General features: G+C 39.6%; 1 protein-coding gene across 2 annotated transcripts in view; it reads left to right on the top strand.

Annotated features, from left to right (window-relative positions):
* The first annotated feature begins 1,606 nt into the window (after nucleotides 1-1,606).
* The window catches only part of NPSR1 (neuropeptide S receptor 1), a 57,879-nt gene continuing 39,413 nt past the window's right edge, over nucleotides 1,607-20,072 (top strand). Inside the window, exons 1-2 of one of the 2 annotated variants that reach the window (XM_056484643.1) lie at nucleotides 1,607-1,860; nucleotides 14,812-14,944. In XM_056484643.1, the coding sequence (XP_056340618.1) occupies nucleotides 1,714-1,860; nucleotides 14,812-14,944 (280 nt within the window). In that variant the 5' untranslated portion in view covers nucleotides 1,607-1,713. The remainder of the gene's footprint in view (nucleotides 1,861-14,811; nucleotides 14,945-20,072) is intronic. The other variant, XM_056484645.1, reaches the window with a different exon arrangement.

The following is a 20,072-nucleotide window of genomic DNA, read 5'->3' as shown; positions in this document are numbered from 1 at the left end:
TTAGCAGAGTTTCAAAGTCAATTTGTACAATCAGTCGGAAAAAAATGCAAAAGTAATACCCCTCTCTTTTATATAATATATATATGAGCATTTCCCCAGTGGTTTTCAACAAAATATTGTGGTTCTATAATATTTCTTTTTATCTTTTTCTTTATAATATTTCTTTTTTATCTATTTCATGTTCCAATCCATGAATCATTTTTTGCTGTTAAATATTGATCACTGGTGTATATTAGTCAGAGTTGATTGCTTTGTGACTGGTACTGATTATGTGTATTGGTCTAGACTGATTCCCTCCTCTAAATGACTGTGCTGAATGACTGATGACTCCAGCATCTTCTAAAGAGGCTGAATATTGCTCAGACACTCAGAGGTTTCTCTAGAACAAACTGGTCCAAAGCCCTAGATCCAGGCATGGCCTAACTTGGGAGGGCTCGGAGTCAAAATTTGGATCTGGATTCCCCACAATTTCTCCTGCAGATACAGGCCCTAGGAGCTGGAGGGACCTTGAGTGACCTCTCTCTTGCTGTTCATGTAGGCAAGGATGGGCACAGACCCAAGAAGATCGGGGACACAGACGATGTAGGCATGTTGTGGAGACCTCTGCTCCAGCACCTGTGGAGAAAGTATGCTGTGCTAGCAAGAGAGAGGAGTTTAAAGACTCCTGAGCTCACCCATGGCTATCTGTGCCTACATAAATGCAGAACTGGGTTTTACCATGAGCAGGTAAGGAGAGATTGAATTGGTGGGGTGTGAGTGTGAAAAGCATCAAGTTCTGCTTAGGGCTGCACTGTCATTTAGGTAGAGCATTTTCACAAAGCTGAACAAGTGCTTATTTACAAGTGACTTTGAGCTCTGGTCAGGGAAAGTGAGTGCACTCTCATCTGTCACCTTGGTGTAAAGCCAGGTGATGCCACTGGAAATGGCTAAAAGAATATGAATAAACGGAGGGTATATGGGATCGGTGCCCAGAAATTCTGTAAATAGAGAGATAATTGATTACCTTGTTCTGAAGAGTCTTGATCCTCTAATTATCTAGGAGCTGTGCCTTTCCAGATAGATTTTCAATACAGTGAAAAATGCACTGCCTTCCTGGGTGTGCAGCATACTCCAGCTCTTTGCAAAGGTGAGGGAGAGGTCTATTAATGAAGTTAAGTAGATATTGACAGGAAAATTGTGGTACTTTAAGCCTAAAAACTTAATAGGGTTTTGCTAATATGGGAGAATGTGTTGGTGCTTTATGAATATACTGTAAGACTAAAGGTAATGAAAATCATAGTGAGCCTGGCAAAGCTAAGTAAGTGATGCTTCTGAGTGGAATACCCAGGCTGCTGGGCTAAGAGCAGGGAGGAGCTCCATGTTTTTACAGGTGTGCCTGACTTCAGAGCTAACAGCTTGGGGTGCAAAGTAATCCAGAGTCGACAAAGCACATGGCTGGGTCTGTGTGTGCTGACTTTGTTACTGGCTGTTGCTGTTGGAAAGAGCATACGGATGGCTATTGTCAGAGTTGAACCAAAAGAAAGCTCAAAGGAATGCCAGCTTGCCTTTTTTTTTTTTTTTTTTTGCTGTCACTCAGCTGCACTGAAGCCCGACACCTCTGGTAGCCAGTGAGAAGCTGGTTTTGTGCTGTGCTTTTACAAGAAAAGCCTAGCTGCATTAACTCTTACTAAAACAAGCACCTAGACAACTTAAACACAATCCAGAAATCCAGTGATGGAGGTCAACTCCACAGAAGCCAGCAGCAGCTCCCAGGGAGGCACCGGCTGTCTGGATCTTACCCCTGTCACCTTCACTGAAACGATGACTTTCACAGAAGTGGTGGCAGAAGAGGAGTTGGGATCCTTTTACTACTCCTTTAAGGTATTACTTTAAGGAATACTTTACTTTTCTCAAATTCTAGCAGCTTTGGAGCATTTTCAGCACACATGTGGGGAGGCAGCTAAGATTATTTTTTCCTAGATATTGGTGGGGCTTTTTCCCTGCAAAGACAGCTGACAGCATGTGTAAGGCATTTACCGAAAAGCAAAATACTTGTAGAAATTTTACTTCAGATTTACTTGTCTTAGCTAACTCTATCCCCTTCCAAGAGAGGACAGTACTGGTTTTCTGTAGAGGTATAGTAATTATACATATACCTTTAGTCAAAAGCTTGTATTATTTTTAACACATTTTTAATGTAATTTCTTAGAGGCATCATCTTGACATAAGGGATTTCTTTTCAATTTTCCAGCTGTAACGAACATCGTACACAAGTGAGAGGCTTTTTTTGTTGTTTGGGGTTTTTTTAGTCATGAGGGGCAAGTTCTAATTTGTATGTTTGTTGGTAAGTTGAGCGGGGGTTGCAGTGTCTCTTGAAATCTGTTAAGAATGCATCGGATGAGTCATTCAGTAGTGAATGCTGTTGAATTGAATAGGAAGTGTATTCAGTCATCTCCAAAACTAAACATCACCCTAGCAATATGTGAATGTAGGAAAAAGATTAGAGAAGTTCTGAAGTTCATATTTCCTTCAGATTTCTATGCCTGTTGCTACTGCCTAATTTCATTCTGAATGCCACATCTCTTTACTTTTATGGTATGTTGTATGCTCAAGTAATTAAAAAAGTCTGACTAGGAGTACCCTGCCATTCCTTCTAGAGCTCAGCACCAAAGAGATCAATTTCAGCTGGAAAGAAACAGGCATCTATATCATTTGACAGCACATGAGGTAAAAGAGGATATATTCAGAAGCAACTTTTGTATCTGTGAGACTGGTAGTGTTCTGACACAATCCTAGTGGAATCAGTGGAATTACAGCAGGTTCCCAGCCCTAATTAAAGAGATGATCCATACTGCTACTCTTAATTAATGAGGGTCTCTTTTAACATGCTGCTTATAATTGCTAAGATAATACTTCCTACCTAAGATTTCAAGGGTGAAAATTATTTTTTATTCCTTTTTTTCCCCTCTCTATGTTAGACTCCTAAAATGCTCTTTAAAAAAATCACAAGGAACAAGAATAATAATTTCACAACTTTATCTCCTGTCTTCTTTTCATAGTCAGGGCTGTAAATCTGAGCAATGTCATGGGAGCAGTATTTTATAATGGTAAAAGTGACAATTAATTCCATGATTAGAAAGTCCCCAGGCAGAAAAATGCTCATTAATAGGAGAGATTTAGTAAATTACAATAATTAGGAAACGAAGGATAGTCATGCATGCTCATCCATTGCTAAAGGAAACAATTCTGTAGCTGAGGGCTTCTCATTAGACTTGCATTTGAGTCTCTGCCACATGCCTGGCTCTGGCACATGTAGCATGAACTTTGCAAGGAGATTCACTGATTTCACATGAATTACTAGCTGTTGTTAGGCATGGAAATATTTTGACTCTAGAGACAAGTGACAGCTGGTGCAGCTGTAGGAAAGAAGGAGAAAGCACCTGCTCTGATGACTACAGTTTAGGGAAGACAGGGCTCCCTGCCAGCAATGCCAGCACTGTAAAACTCACACATGGAAAGTGCTTCTGATACCTTTGACTCAGCTGGCCATCCTCCACCAGCTCTGCCAATGTTGTGGCTGCGTCCTTGCCTGCTTCAGCAAGCCAAGGAGCATTGTGTTCCTCTTTACAATGCTGTAGTTAAGCAGATAATTTAAGTTTCAGTTTGGAACAGGCTGAAGGAATTTGAAAAACAGAGTTCAGTGTTCAAAATGTAGCTTACAAATAGGGTTTGGATTTTCAAACACACGGTAGCCTGTGGCTGAATGTGAAGGCAGGGTGTGTGAGTGGTCACTACACAGGTTGACTCCAGAGCCTGCATGCCAGGATGCAGATAGAGCACACAAGCTATTTCTGCTTGGAAAATTCAGGTGTAACCTACCTTATCAAAGCAGTCATAGGAAAACATGATCTAAACTGATAAACAGAGACTAGGGAGTAACGCCCCGTGTCTGCGTTTATGACATTTTAATGATTTTACCCAATGACAGGGTATCTCACATGCTGCTTAAGCTGCATGTGCTGGTGTCTTCTTTTCATCCCAAGCTGAAAAGGATAGCTGGTACCCACCCCAGACAGTGTCTGTGTTATGCCTTTGTGGCAACATGACAAAAGTAAAATAATGTGCGTTAGAGCCAGAAAGAATTTCAATGACAGAAAGTCCTGTTAAAGGCTGAGCTGTGAATGCTTCTCTCTCAGAAAAATTTGAGCTTCTGTGTACTCCTCTGCTTAACAACTAAACCCTGCACAGTTTCAGATTCGAGAGTGTTTTGCCAGATCAGGTTTTTATTGCCTTTTTGGGGGGAAGTCCGGGGGAGATCTTGTTGATTTATTTTAGCTCAGAAATGGAGCATTTTCTCCACTTAGAGAAATGCAGATATTCTTCTGGTAGTCATTACTACAGAATGGCCAGATGCACACGAAAGCTTTGCTAATGAAGTCTGATTTGTGGTCATGTGAGCTAACTAGACTGACTCTTGCTTACAGAATGGCAGCTTTTGGGGCAGGACTGGGCGTATCCACACACCACTCCACACAAGATGAGCTGGTACTTCCCATGGCAAAGGCACTGCCTCATTCCCACTGCCATTTAGGTCTTGCTTCTGTGTTATGGCAAATCGTCCTGAAAACCCAGGTCATCATTCTTCCTGGGTGCCTTTCTGTGGGGTATCCAGGTAGGTTACTGACTTAAACTACAAGGAATTCTGCTGGTTGTTTCAGCACCTGATTTCAAACAGATGTGCAAATTGGTATTAATTACAGCTCTAATCTCTCAAGCCAAGGACAGTTCAATACATCCCTTTACAATCTCCTCTATATGTACTTAATCCATATGTAAAAGAGCTCTAAGTAAGCATCAACTGTACCTGCCAAATACAGTAGTCCAGAAAGAGCAGAAATAATCTAATAATCTAAACCTATAGCCTTTCTCTACTTTAGGACCTTCTTAATTCTGCAAACCTGACAAGGTACAAACCAGAAACCCACCTGGATAAAAGCTGGAATCTCAGAATAGGTTTGGCCTGATTTTGCACAAAGTTTGGGAGGCTTTTTCAGGGCTGGAGGAAGCATCTCCTCCTGCCAGATCTAAACAGCCCAGAAGCTTTCACAATGGCAGGAACATGTGCTTGTCCTCAGAAAGATTACATAGGGATCTTCTCTGTTTTAAGAGCTCTGTTGAGAAAGGAGATAACTTTCCTGCAAAAAAGCAGGGTAAGGTTGGACTGCTCAAAAATAGAAAGGAACAGCACCTGCGAGTTTTCTCAGTGGGACTGTGTTCCTGCCTTCATTTTGTACCTCCCAGCAGTGCTGGGAATCCATCAAGTAGTACTTTTTGTTTCCTGCTGTGTAGAGTCCTCACCTGTGCCGCAGGACACAAAGGTTTTGTTGTTTATAATCAAGGTTGTTGGGAACCCCAGTGTCTCCCCTGCCAAGTGGGAACCCCAACCACTGGTCCAAATGTTGGCACGCCCCTGCCTCTGGCCCCATGAGCCCTGGTCCCTGTGCCATGCAGCATTAGCACAGCAGTGATGCTGAGGTGTTACAGCTCTCAGGAGGAGCTGCATGCCTATCAAAACCATCACAAAGTATTTTAAATATATGTCTTTGACTGTCCTCCCCCCATGCTGTTGCATTCCCTGTACCTGTGTGTTTTAGCCCAGACTCAGATATCAAACAGGACAGTACAACCTAGGTCAAATAAGCAGAACTCTAAGAATAGGGGCTGCATATCCATGGAACTAATGTTCTTTACAAAAGTAGGTTTACAGCAAAGAGCTGAGGAGACCGACATATGTCGAGAGGCTTTGTAGGACTGTCCAGGTACATGGACTTGGCTTCAGGTGTTCTCAGAGACTGCTGAAGCCACAGTCTGATGTCCCCATTCTTTCATCCAAATGTAGGAGTCGCTTTATCTCCTGGAAAGTACTTGCTTATACTATTACTCATTCATTCAAGCAAATATCACAGAGCATCCCATCATTGAATCCAAAATAGGAAAATAATAAGGAGTGCTGTCAAATTTCTGGAGTAATCTCTGACAATGCAATCACGAATTTTAGAAAATAGACATATCAAATAATTCAGAGGTAACTTTGCAAACTTTCAGTGCAGTGAGAGGAGAAGGATTAAGTTTACCCAAACAAACACAGCCTCTGCAATATGCTGTAATGACTGTTGCTATTCCTGAGATGCGGCGCTGAGAATAATCTCCTTGGGAAACTGCTGCTGCAGTGCTGTTGGCCAGGCTGGCCTCATCCAGCAGCTTAAATGCAACACAATTGATCTGGCAGTAAGACAGTCCAACAGACAGCAGCTCTGAACCAGCTGATTTGGGCTCTTTTACACTTGCAACCCTCATACTACTGTCCCTGTGCTCCACACAGGCACATGATTTGCACCTGTCTGCCTCTCCTATATAAATATGCCTAGAAAATATGTTTTTTAAAACATTTTTGAGATATTTTAATTCTATGAATTAGGTGTGCATAATCATTTTAAGTGATTAAGAGAAACAACACTTCAGAGTTTTAAATAGAGCTGTGAAAAATAAAAAAATTATGGATGGACCTTTGAGTGACACAGTATTGTCTTTCCACATTGAAAATATTCTACAAAAATATAGATAGGTGCACCATTAAAAATTTGTGTTTCCTGCTGACATTTAAATAGGGAATATCTGTCTAATTGTGTGGAATTTTCCTAGAGTGCAATGGGTAAAACATCCTGCAATAACTGAGCAGAACTGCCCACATTTATTATCTCTCTTGTACCAAATCACAACAGAATGACAAATAAGAACTATCTGGTGAAGCAGTGTGCTTCAATGGGCTCCTCCAAGACTGATGTGTGCCTTAGGGGCCCGGAACATGCTTGCTTGAAAGACAACTGGCTGACAAAAGAGGCAAAGGACAGGTCTTTGTATGGAAATACAAGGGAAGGCTTATTTGGTCTCTAAGGGAGTCCAGGGAAAATGACAAAAGCTGGGTAGAGGGCACAGGGCTAAATATGGGACAGAAGAGGCAGGTCTGAGGGTCAAGGTCCCAATAGGAACAAGTGAACATGATGCAGAGAAGGGGCAGCCAACCAGGGAAACCAAGAGGATAACAGGGGTAGAGCAATGTGGCAAAACAATAGCCAGTGGGGATCAAGGAAGAGAAGAACATTCCATAAAGGGTACATACAAGGTGAACAGGGGCGGAACAACTGTGGAAACCAATAGAACTAAAGATATTAATATTTGTCTGCAAAGGCCTTTGGGAGGTTATAATATTCTCACTGTAACCTTAGAGGGGTGTTTCTTCTCTCTTGTTCTTGCCCCTCAAGGGCTGAAGTGTTGCAGTCCCAGTGGAAGGCCACTGGGCCTCTACAATCTGATGATAGAATAGGGTTGGATTAGTCACATTTGTTACTGTCATCATCATGTCTATGGAGAATTTTGTGGCAGAGTGGCAGTTGTTGAGGTTGGAAAGATTACAACCACTAGCATGCATTAGATTGTGTGCACTGAAGGGACCTTGCTCATGCATGGTGGTGAAGTCAGAGCTAAGAAATAGGATTTTTTAAAATGCGGGGGGGGTCACAAAAAAATACATATACAGCTTTACTGCATTTCAAAAAGATGAGAAAGTAATCTTAATAATAAAAGTGTCCTGGTTTAGGGAATAGACTTTCTCAGCTTGTCTGTTTCCCTAAGTCTAAAAGAAAGAAAATATTATAGATCTTTCCTGTATGTAACACATAAGTGTAACAGACTATGAGTGGAATACCATATCAACACAAACTCACACAAAACTGCTTCTCAAGTTCAACAGAACAGAAAAAAATCAACTCTTGTTCCTTCCAGCTGTTTTTTCCAACAATAAGGTCTCCTTGGGAAGCGACAGTTACCAGCATGCTTGATATGCTGTGAAGGTTTCATGTGGCAATGCATCCCAGTTTTGCCAGGATGTTCCATAACCTTGGGCTGGGAGGATAATCCAGGCAGTCAATTAGAAAGCAGCTCAATGAGACAGCCTCTGCACAGGGGATAGGAGGGGATAGGAGGTCTATCAAGCACAACTAGTAGCATTTAAATTAGAAAGCAGCAATCCCAGAGTCAAACCTGGGGCTGAACTGGTGTTTATGCACTTCGAATTGGGCTCCATTCCAGGCCAAATGAATTGAAAAGAAAAGCAGAACTCCTAGAGGGCTTGTTGCCTGCCCAAATGTGTTTCTCTCAAATTCAGTCATAATGGAAGCACTTTCAGTGACAAAATATAAATTAAATATAAATTAAATATAAATTATCTTTGAACTTTCTTCCAGTCTTTCTTACATTTGCTTGAGTTTTCCGTGGGTTTTTAAGTGTCAAAAATTGTTTTTTCAAAATTTTCAGGAGTATCTTGTGTGAATGCTGTGTAGAAACATCTAACTTTCGCCTTGCTGGATTGAGAACCTTCTTTCGAAACATAATTGTATTACAGGGGTGAAATTTTTAACTTCCTGCTGCTTGTGACATCTAAGGCTGAAGATTTCAGTGATATTCCCAGCTGTTTGAGCATGTTTCTTTCTTATTGAGACAAGGCCTATCAGCAAATAAATCAAGAGCATTGCAGCCATTTTTTTTTCAGTTTTTCTTTTCTTGAGCATTAGGAGATGAATTAATCATCTGAGTCTTCACATTCAGGCCATTTACTGTGTGAAGCTTGCTTCTAGCCCAAGTATTCTGTTTGTTGTGCCTCTTCTTGTAAGATACTTGGTGCCCATTACTTTTTTTTTGTTCTTGATAGTCAGAACTATTGTCTACAATTAAAGTATACCTTAATGCACCTACTGCATTTCTTCAAGCAGATTGCTGTTAGGTTGGGGGTTTTTTTCACAACCCAGCTTGTATAGAAAGGTCCAACACAAGAAGAAATATGGATGTTTCCTTGGAAGTTTAACTAAGTTCATTCTTTTTTTTTGTGCATTACAGAACCTTTATTTTGTCGATGGTAAGCATAACCATAGTCAGTGGCATCACAATTCATTTCTGAAAGCCCACAGTTTAAGCTGGTCACAACTTGCAAAAATTCTTCATCTCAGGACTTCAAATAAACATAAGAAAAACGCCATCTTATACTTTTAAAGTCCTTTTTTCTAAGACTAACCCTTTCCAAGCCAGTAGCCTTTACACCCATACTCTTTACTTGCAGAGCAAATTTTAATTTACATAAATATTCCAGAAAGACCTGAGCTGTTCATATTTCTGTGATACAATAAAGTAATATACAATGTGTGCAAAGCACTCATCTGATTATATCTGTTTAAGTACCTTTTAGTTTTAAGAATATTCCTTAAGAAAATAGGTCTTATGCATACTTCTGTGTGTGCATGGTAATTCAGGTGAAGAAGGACTTCTGGAGGTCACCTGAACCAACCACTTGAAAGCAAATCCAAACAATGCCAGATATCTCAGGACAGTGTCTATTTAAGTTCTGAATATCTCTAGGGATAGAAATCCCACAACCTCTCTGGATTCCCAACCTGGTGCTTGACAAACCTCATGAGGAACACTTTTTTTCCTAGTATCTCACCAAGATGTCCCATATTGCAACCCTTGTTTGTGGACTCTTGCCCTTTCATGAGAAGAATCTCTGCTCCCTCTTCTCTGCACCCGCCTGCCAGATAATTGTAGGCAGCATTTAGAGCCCAGAAACCCTTAAGGAAGAAAGGTGGCAGTATGAAAAAGAGGTGTTTTATGATTTTTGCTTTGTTTACTTATTTAAAAATTCAATTAATTAGATCAGAGATTTAGCCAGTACCTTTAAAACTCACTATTGGGTTAATGGATGTATTTCTTTGATTCCCTTCAGTGCTGCAGTCTGAGATGCAATGTGCCTTAAAGATAAGCTGATTATAAATCCCTGACAGAAATCAGTCAAACTGCGTGGCACTTGTCTACCTCTGGAAAATTAATTATCCTGGGGTTTTTTTTTTGGGGGGGGGTTTGGGGTTTGGTTTTTTTTTTGTTATTGTTGTTTTGGATTTTTGTTTGTTTGTTTGGGGGTGGTTTTTGTTTGGTTGGGTTTTTTTTTAAATTATTTAAGGGTTAAGTTTCCATCCTAAATGGAGGATGTTAAAATAGCAAATCCATCCTGAAAATTTTCAGTTTTCAATGTTCCAGAGTCCAGATCTTCTACAGTAGGATAAAAAAAATTGCTAATCTAGACTGCTCCATTTTTCTACATGGTCTGCAATTAATGTCATTATTTTAGAGAATGAGAAAAGATTTTTCTCTTTTTATCCCTCCTTCAAGAAAGTGCAATGCAATCTACTAATGGTAAACCTGACCATGAGCATGACAGTTACCTAATTTAACAAGGGGATTTATATATTCTTCTTATGTGTTAAGAACACTCTTGCAAAATTGCTTGACTTGCTCCATGATTGCAGGTCTCTTACAATCTCAATTGCTGCAATGCTAACCCCATAATTTTTAAAATATATCAAAAGCAAGATCATTTGTGTATTCCCAGAGTTTCTCAACTGTCAAAAAAAAGCTGTTCAGAGACTTAAGCTGCTACTGGCTTGTGATATGAGGGATTATGACTCTTTGTCACCCAAGAGACCAAGAACATGGTGCAGAAAGACACCAGGTCAGCAGGACGAAGAATTTACCATAGGCCTGCAGTCCTCATATTGAGAGGCCAGTCAGCCACTCCAGGCATGGAGTATCTCTCTCTTTTTCTATTTGCTTAGGAATAGAAAATTCTATATTTCTTACCTGGAAATCTATTTTTTTCAGGTTGTTTCCCAAGCAGCCTCAGCAGCTAGAGCTAAACTGCCGTAGATTGTATCCCTGTTCAAGTACAAACAAGCTTTTGTCCATTGATAGTTGAACCCCTCTTTCTATTAGGCAACTCCTCTAATATCAGACAAAGGCTTTTGCACCTCAAGGCATGAGGAACAGCACCTCCACTGGAGTGGGCTATCAGGGGTATCCCCATTCCACAGTCACAGCTGGTGTTCCCCAGCAGAAGGAATACAAATCCTGAGAGATGACAAAGCAAGGAAGTTGGCTGGCAAGAGCTGGAAGAAGGTATGGCATTGTGCTACCAAAACGCCACCCAGCATCTCCAAAAGGATATAACTATGGTCTTGATTAAAGGGGTTTGCAGGGGTGATTTTTGCCTCAAATATAAAGCAGAATACACCTCTTGTTAGACTTATTCTGGCCTCTGAATTCAGAAATTTTATTAGAGAATGACAAGTTTTTTTATTGCCAAAGAAAATGCACACAATCTTCAGACAGGTTCTCTGGCTTGCATTTCACCCGTGAAGAGGCATTTTCTTCATTGACTAAACCTGATTTTAATCGTAGAGCAACATAACAAAGCGTGAATCTGCATTCTGGATGTCAAGCACTTCCGTGCTCCAAACACAGCAGCTTTGTGAACAGCAAATGTGCAATGGCTCAAGTTATGCCAAGGAAATCCTCTTGACTTTCATTTGTTGGTGACCTTAATAATGTCAACAGCATCTCTAGCTTTTTTAAGCTGAAATAACTTCTGTATGACACTAGTCTCTCATGGCATTCTCATCTAGTGTAATTACTAATGCCCATTTCAGAAGAAGCCCTCGTCAACAGAGGTTTGGGAGATATTACTACCATTTTTTTCATCAGAATGCTTCTGATGTTTGCACAATATATTATTGAGAAATATTTTTTGTTAATTTCTTTGTCAAGGATTGTTATTAAGAAAGAATTTTTGTTTGATTAATGAACAAGACAAAATTAAATATTTCTATGTCTAAACAACCAGAAGATGATGAATAAAACTAGAGAAAATACAGCTGGAGTGAAATTCAAAGATCCATCAGCTATCTCATCTAATAACTGTTTTTAAGCCTTCAAATATGTGAAGTCTCAATCAATCTCTCTATCGATGATATATTTTAAAGTCTTCTTTTTCTTTTAAAATTTTCATTCTGAATTCTGTGCTGTAGTTTGATTTTTGTCCCGTCTGCAGTGGATCTAAAGAAGAGATTAGTCTTTACTTTTTTAAATTAGTCTTTTTGTGTCCTCAAGGTTATGTTCATCTTTTCTTGCAGTCAGCTTTTGCTGGATTTAGCAACTTGAATAATTCAGTTGTTTTGCCTGCCTATATCCTTTATGTCAACTCATTTGTGTGTGTCTCTTGAAGCACTGTGCCCAGGAGTGGGCATGGCCCAGTGGAAAGGTTAGAGCAGAGGCACATGAGCCTGGTGTTGATCCCAAAGTAGTGGCTGTTGCTTTCATGGTAGATTGATGCCATGATGTTCTGGGGCACCTTGCAGTTGTGCTGCATGTGAGGGTGGTTGTTTTGAAGGCTGGTCCAACCAATTGTGATTACACGCACAACACTGCAGTCCTGCACTTCTCCTTGTTGGACAGCATGTTGCTTTTTTCCCAGTACATGTTTCCAATTCATTAAGATAATTTTGAATTCCAATCCTAGCCTCTGCAAAGGCCTTTATCACAGCAGGATTAATAACCATGGAAGTTTTCATTGTGCAAGTTAACACAGATTGGGAGAGGATGTGGTGATTTAAGTTGCCTATTTTTATGGCTCCTTAATCCTCAGGAATGAGATCTTTTTCCTTTTGTCTCAATGGCAGCTCCCACAAATAGATTAATAGAAATTTCAGCTTTATTTCTTTGTCTACAGTCCTTCCAGACTTACCTCTATTTTCAGTGTTTGCATTTTTAAGTTATCTTTACAGTCTGGTTTAATTTCTGGAGTATAACATTGCTTAACTGTTAGGCATTGTATTTAAATTGGTAAAAGGGGTTTAATCTGACCATTTATGCTATGCTCCAATGGTGGGGAAACATCCTTCTAACACAGCCTCTGTTGCTCCACAGCTATTTCTTCTGTGGGAATCATGAGAAGGTTTGAGTGTCAGATCCTTGTTCTGCTCCTGTTTATATCAGTATAATATCACAATATAATTACTTTCAAGAAAACGCTTTTCTGATTTTATACCAAGGAAAATGGGAACAAATATATTTCCTGAAATGGAAAAAACAAAACAAACCCTAAGGAGAAATCATTGATTTCAAGGACAAAACTGATGTGAAATCTTATCTTTTATGATTTTATTGTCTTCCAAAAAGACATTTCCTTCCAATTCCTGTACTAAGAAAAGCATCCCCATAAAAATAGCTTCACCATATCTCTGCCCCACTTTTTAAAGGAAATTTGTTTCCAAGAAATTCAAGTCATTTGCAAATACCCCAAAAATAGATTTTTTTTTTTAAATCTAAAAGCTAGGTATCTAGCCCACACAGGTTGTCTCATCTAGATCACTCTATATTCAGTGAAGACAACCCATCCCAAGGTAGGTGAGATGAGTCGTGACTCATCTCTGAGACACTGCTATTACCTAGACAATACTAAGACAATTTAGAATCGTTGTGCCTCTTCAGAACTTTAAAATTAGATGAGACAATATAAATGGTGGATTCATGGTGAAAATCATCATGTTGTGAAAAGTGAAATCCTTTCTACACAGCCTTCATTGTTTGTTTAAACTAATCTGGGCTCAGGCACAGAGTGCAGCATCAAATTGCTCCTCATCAGATCTTGCTTTCCCTGCATGACTGCATGGTCCACAAGGTAGTGTGGTTCCCTGCATGGAGCAAAGCTGAGGCTGGTTCCCAGGAGAGGCCATGGGAGGGATGAGGAGGGACAATGATTGCAGGCCAGGAGTGGGGCTAAGTGCTGAGGAAGCACTAAGGCTAATTATAAAGCAAGAATCACCATGTCCCTGCTCCATTCCTTTCATTTTACCTTCCCTCCCCACACTCACAGTAAGCTATTTTCTTTGCAAGCAGAAGGAGCTCTGGTTTCTGCTCACCCGTAGTGGCTTACAAATGCTTTTAATGAGTGTTCTCCTTGGCTTCTGCTCCACCCTCAGCCCAGTCAGGGAGGTGGGGTCTTACTGACAGCATTCTTCTCCCAACCTGCTCAGGACAGGTCCTTGAGGCCATGTCTGTAAGGCCAGAACCTGGCATCTCTCCTCAGCTGCAGCCCTTACTTGCCTTCTCCATCTTCCTCTAACTCCCACGATGTGGGTTTGCTGTCTGGAATGGAAAGATCTGGAATGACTGCACTGGCATTGCCTAAAACTCATCCCAATTGCTAGAATGTAGAGATTGGGTGTACACTCACCAAACAAGCGAACCCTGTTGATCTGGCAGCCAGAGCATCCTGATGCTTTGAGAGCATGAATAGCTTTCTTACCTTTTTTTCTTTGTACACACACCACTAGGGGACGTTTTGTCATCACATTTCAGTCGCTACACAATTATACTTTTCTTTAGTGGGTCATGCTTCCTTTTCAGTCTTGGTGCACATCTAGATTGTGGAGTGGATGTCTGAATTTCATAGGGCTCGTGAGTGGCCCAGACTCAGTGAAGCTGGGAAAGAGAGAAGTATTTATTTCCCCCATTTCTCCAAAGGAGCCCATCTATCAACATTCTTTATGATGTGAGGCAGCTGGTTATTTCACAACTTGCTGGAGCAGCACAAGAAAGCTGAGACCTGACTCTCATTTTAGCACTAAGTGCAGAATACTGCTGGTGGATTTGTGAAGAGAGAAGTAATATACAGCCACTGCAAACTAAACTGGAGTGAACATCATTAGAAGTGATGCATGTTAAGTATTTTCTGGAAACAACCAAGAATGTCTTTTAGACCAAATAGTTTAAATCAATTGGCAAATCTCAAATTTCATTCCTGTTTTCCATTCTCATCTTATTTGTCTGAGGATAAGTGACTGTCTATCCACCCACCCATTGATATGCTTTTTTCCCTTCTTTCCATTGCAGACAGAGCAGCTGGTGACTCTTTGGATTCTCTTTATTGTCACAATTGCTGGAAATGCTGTTGTACTCTTCTCTACCTGGAGGAGGAAGAGGAAATCTCGAATGACGTACTTTGTTACTCAGCTGGCAATAACAGGTAGTGTATGGGAGGGGAAAGGTCCCCTGACCTGCACAGGAATCCCTATTAAAATGATAGATAAGAAAATGTGAGTTGAGCAGTGAAGAATTCAGTTGTTACCTCTTGTCCGGTTGCAATTTGCCATAAAGCAAATGGATGGCTGCTTATCTTAGGGCTCAGTCAGATTCTGATCTAAAAAGATGGTGCTAAATGTAGTAAACTGGAAAACCAAGGCACTACACTGCCCAGTTTTCAACGTGTTTTTTTGAATAAATGAACTCCATGGTCTCAACCACATCTGCTCAGGAGCACGTTCAGTTTGAAGAACTATTCAGCTAAAACAGATAGAGCAGGGTTTGCAAATTGATGCAAAGAGGCAGACCTGTAACAGGTGAAGTAAGAATCCTTGCAAGGTGAAGAGGTGAAGTTTTGCAATGACTTCTTTTCTGAAGTGCTGACATCTGATTTTCCTGTTTGCCTGAGTCATCTGTAATAAATGGTTTTACTTCTTATCTCAGTTGTGACCTTTATGCCACTTCCTTCATGTACCAGTGGTATTTTCTATCAGGTGAGGTGGGCCAGTACAGCCTAACCCCATAACTTGGAAGCATCAGTCACAGATCAAGCATTACAGTGTTCACAGGAGTTTCAAAATAAACTCTGCACAAAGAGTTCCCAATCCCAGATGAATGGAATGTACTCAGTCAGCCAAGCAGAAGTACGGCATAGAACAGAAGAGCAGAAGAAGCCTCAGATGGACATAATCCATTTTCTACTTACTGTCAGGTGTACTGGGAGGTGTCTACTGCTGTTGCTGGGCTGGATGTGTCTGAGTGGGAATTTTTCCTTTTGTGCCCATAGGAAGGAGGACTTCTTGTATTAGAGTGGAGGTGCACGGAGAACTATTCACTAGGGGTTTAAGTGCTGTCAGCATGAAGAGAGTGGAAGGCATTGCAAGTGCAGTTTTGAGGGAGCTGAAAGAGTGACAGTGGCAAAGACAACAAGGCAAATATACCATTAGATGCTGGCAGCAAATAGTGCTATACAGCTGATGTTATAATTTGACTGAGATTTGTGTGTTCCACTTGCTGATTCTTCTGACTTCTCCCTCTTTAAAATTATCTTTGATTTTTAATATTGCTTGAGTTCAACAGTCTGTTCCATTTCATATTACAAAAATTCACATAGAAAACTCAATTGACATTCACATCTGCAACATTAAAAGAAGTAACTCCAGCTTGAACCATAAGGCGCTTTTCAAACAATGTCGATTTCTTTTTTGGGATGCAGGAGTCAAAACTCTTAATTTATCTTCCTGTACCATGACTGCTTGTCAATATTTTGGCACAAGGAAATGACTTAATTCCTGAAATTGAGCCATTTCATTTTCTTATTTTAAAGATATTATTAAGAACAAAACAAGCTGGCAACGGCCATCATCCTTTCACAGCAAGTTATGAGGTAGACACAGAACATTAAGAAAACACTGACTTGTCACATTGCTTTGACATGCCAAGCATATTTATATCCTACCAACTAAAGCTTAATCTCCTGGCAAACAGTTTCTTCTTAGTCAATATTACTACTTCAATCTATTTTGAGGTTCTTAAAATATTTCTTATTTCTTCCCAGTAGCAGAAAGAAGAATAATGGATATAGCTTTATAAATGAAGGCATTTCAAAGCCATTTAAAAACTTTTTTGTCTATTGATCTGTGGCTCAATAGTTGAGTGGTGCCCTCAATTCTCACATTTTCCCACTAATGTAGTACCAAAATGAAATTAAAATACAGCCTTCATGTTAGAATAAACAACCATTCAAAGCAAAATTGTGTATAATACATGAATAGGAAGTGAGCGCTGTTGTTCTTGACTGGTTGCCAAGCCAGATGCAGATGAGAAGCCTGATTGAGGCTTCTTTCAACACCGACAGAATTCAGTGGTTCAACCCACTCCACAGATCTAGAGACTTACTGATCCTTTACTACATCATAATTCAACGTGGTGCTCAAGGTTTCAGGAGTCTGCAGAAATGTGAGTAATCCCTTTAACTTCAGAATGATTAAGGATGTTGCTGAATATTTCACATTGAAGATACACATATACAAAGCTTATGTCAGCACCACATTTAAGTCTGTATCTAACTCTCAGTTCATGCATAAATCTCTTTGAAATTATCTGGGAATTAAGCACTAGGAAATCAGCTAAGAGTTAACAGCTGAGCTGAACAATAGTACTAATCACTCAGCATCAGCTAAATTAAAAAAGGAATATTGCCATATTGGCCTTGTGTTCAGTTTTCAGTTTGCCTTTGGGCATATTCCTCTTGTGTAAAAATGTTCTTAGAAACAACATTTGTTGTTTGTGCAGACTGAAACTAAAGCTATGTTTCCTACAGATTTCTATCTCCAACAAAATTTAGTTTCTCACAAAGTGCAAGCTCTGAAGATTACCCTGTGAGGAGGATATTTCTAAACACTTTTCCCTAAATAGATTTCTTCTGAGTTTAGCACATGTTATGCTCATGGCATAGCTCTCTCTCCTTGCAGGAAATCTCTCACATCTTCCTCTACCCGATGCCATTTCACATAACTTCAGTGTCTTAGTATGTGTAAGATGTTTGCCTCCATCTGAAATCACCAAGTGGTTAATGATCAAAGAGTGGGATGAGTTCACAGACACTGTATAAAGCAGGAAATATTGAAGTGAAATATTATTTTCAGAAAAGATGGTTTGTCCCACACATTTATATCTGTATAGGTCAATTTACCCAGCACTACCAAATGAAGGCCTTCTTAAGTTTACTCTCAAAATGTAAAAGCAGTGGACATGAGAAAAAAATCAAACCTAGTTATTTGAGTAGTAGTGGATAAGTAATGTAATTTATGGGCCAAAGAGTTAATACAGTAGGAACTGTTATTATTTGACCAATTCCAAAATCAATCAAGCAATACATTTTAAAAAGTCTGAATTTGAATGAAATTAATTGAAAAGATTGAATGAAAGGAAAGAATTTTGCTTCTCATTATTTTCCATTCACCTACTAACAGAGGAATGTATTCAAGTTCTTTTTACTGACCAGAAGTAGCTAGTTTATTTATATCTTTTTCTCCAATACTGACATCTGGAAATTTGGAACATGACCTTTAGCTCAGTATGTTTCTATTCCATCATTTAGCAGAGATCATTATTTTAGGAGCAGTGTTATATTTTGTCCATTGTTAGGGGTAGAAATACATGTAGGCACTTTACTGCATGCCAAATTTTAAGCTATAGTTTGACAGTCTTGTTTCGAAATACATGCTCACATAGGTATTGCTGTGGCTGTAATGAAGAGAAAATAGAAAGAACATCACCTAACTTCTATGGTAATTTACATATAAACAGGGAAAAAAAAAAGATGCTCTGTAAACATATGTAGCTATGTAGCTATACAGTCCATATTATGGTATGAATACCAAATCCTAAGGGATGACTTCAGCACTGACATTAAAAAGACAAGGTGGTAATTTTAAAATTGATGTAAAGATATTGTATCATTGCTACCTTTTTCAGTTTCTTCCAGAAAGTTGAAGGCCTTGGTCCTTATCAGCTGCACTCATTTTGTTTAGTGTTTGGTAAAAAGCCAACACACTGAGAACCTGCTACGAGAGGACGATGAAAACACTCTGCTAAAGCAAAGAGTGCTGCTTTATTTCTGTGCTGCTTCCAACAGCCCAGAGAGAGCATGACTGTGAGACTAGAACCAACTGGGCTCAGTCACTGACATCTAGGGGGTCTTTGGATTAGATGACTAAAGGCAAGAACTACCAAATAATTTTTCCAGTTAAACACACCAAATGAGTGCTTCTAACTGTGCAGCTACAAGAGCTAAACAGGAACAAATTTTGCCCTACTTTTCTTCTTTTCTTTCCCCTACACTAAAACTAGTAGGGCACTGACTACTTTAATGGACTGTGCCTGTCCTTCAATAATTTTCTTCACTGTTCTATGTGACTTGAAGGAATGAAGATGACTTGTTACTCCATGATCTGTAGAAAAGCTTAATATAATAACACCATTACAAAAATTTACATGTAGAACATTGTTAACAGATAATGGTCTCTGTTCCAGCTTTTCATCTGGAAAATGATACTTGGAATATTTCTGCACTTTAAAGAAATCGTACATACAAATTCATCAGTTTTACAAGTAGCTTAGACATCACAGTGATTATGAGCAGTGGAAGTTAATTGCACAGAGAAAATTAACAGCTAAATCAGCAAGTCACCTTAATGGAGGTGGACTGTTGGCAGCCAAAAAGTCTATAGAGTTCCCAGTTATACTGAAAAACTTGCCTATCTTGCCAGCTGGATCTTGGCTGGAACCTGCCAATATGATTTACACGATTATCCACCTAAGACATAGAAACTTAATGCACAAAACTGAACTAATTCCCAGAAATCTGTCTTCCTCCTCTTTCCATACTAAATGACTGCTAATGTGTAGGAAAAATATGAAGGCTGAAGAAGGGTGAGAGGTTTCATCATCCTAACTGCAGAAAAGAAAACTTTGAGGAAGTTACAATTGTATGCAGAATTAATTGTTAAATTGAAAGAAAGACATGTGAATTTCTTATATTCATTATGTCTTAAAACCTCTTGAAAGTGTAATCAATGTAAGGAAACTGTCTCTACTAATGGATCATCTGTGTTCTGCACTTCATGCTCCCATCACTGCTGAGAAAGGTTTATCAAGACTGGGAAGAAAGAGTATTATTTGTTAATATTCCCTCACGCACAGACACTGACATTTTACAGAGTGCCCAATGGCATCCAAATTCCCCACTTTTGCAAGCGGCTTGATTCCCAAACACCTAGCTGGAAGTCTAAGAACTCTGCAAATCACCTGACAGTACACATGGCTTGATAAACAGGGAAATAAATAGATTACACCCACCTTTCCTCCATAGGCTATGGAAACTATAGCATTTAGTGCAACCTTCATTTTGCATTCACAGAATAAATGTGATTCCATTTACCAAGAGCAAAACTGGTCTCTGGGAGTAAACATACCAAATTTAATATTGCTTATTCAGTGCATCCCATGAAACTATGTGAATAAGAAAATTTGTTGCATGGCTGCATTAGTTGCCTGGAAAAGAAGAA

Source organism: Oenanthe melanoleuca, chromosome 2 (assembly GCF_029582105.1).
Source record: "Oenanthe melanoleuca isolate GR-GAL-2019-014 chromosome 2, OMel1.0, whole genome shotgun sequence".
NCBI classification, from domain to species: Eukaryota; Metazoa; Chordata; class Aves; order Passeriformes; family Muscicapidae; genus Oenanthe; species Oenanthe melanoleuca.
The sequence above is the reverse complement of the archived record's forward strand: the minus strand, read 5'-3'. Positions and strand labels throughout refer to the sequence as shown.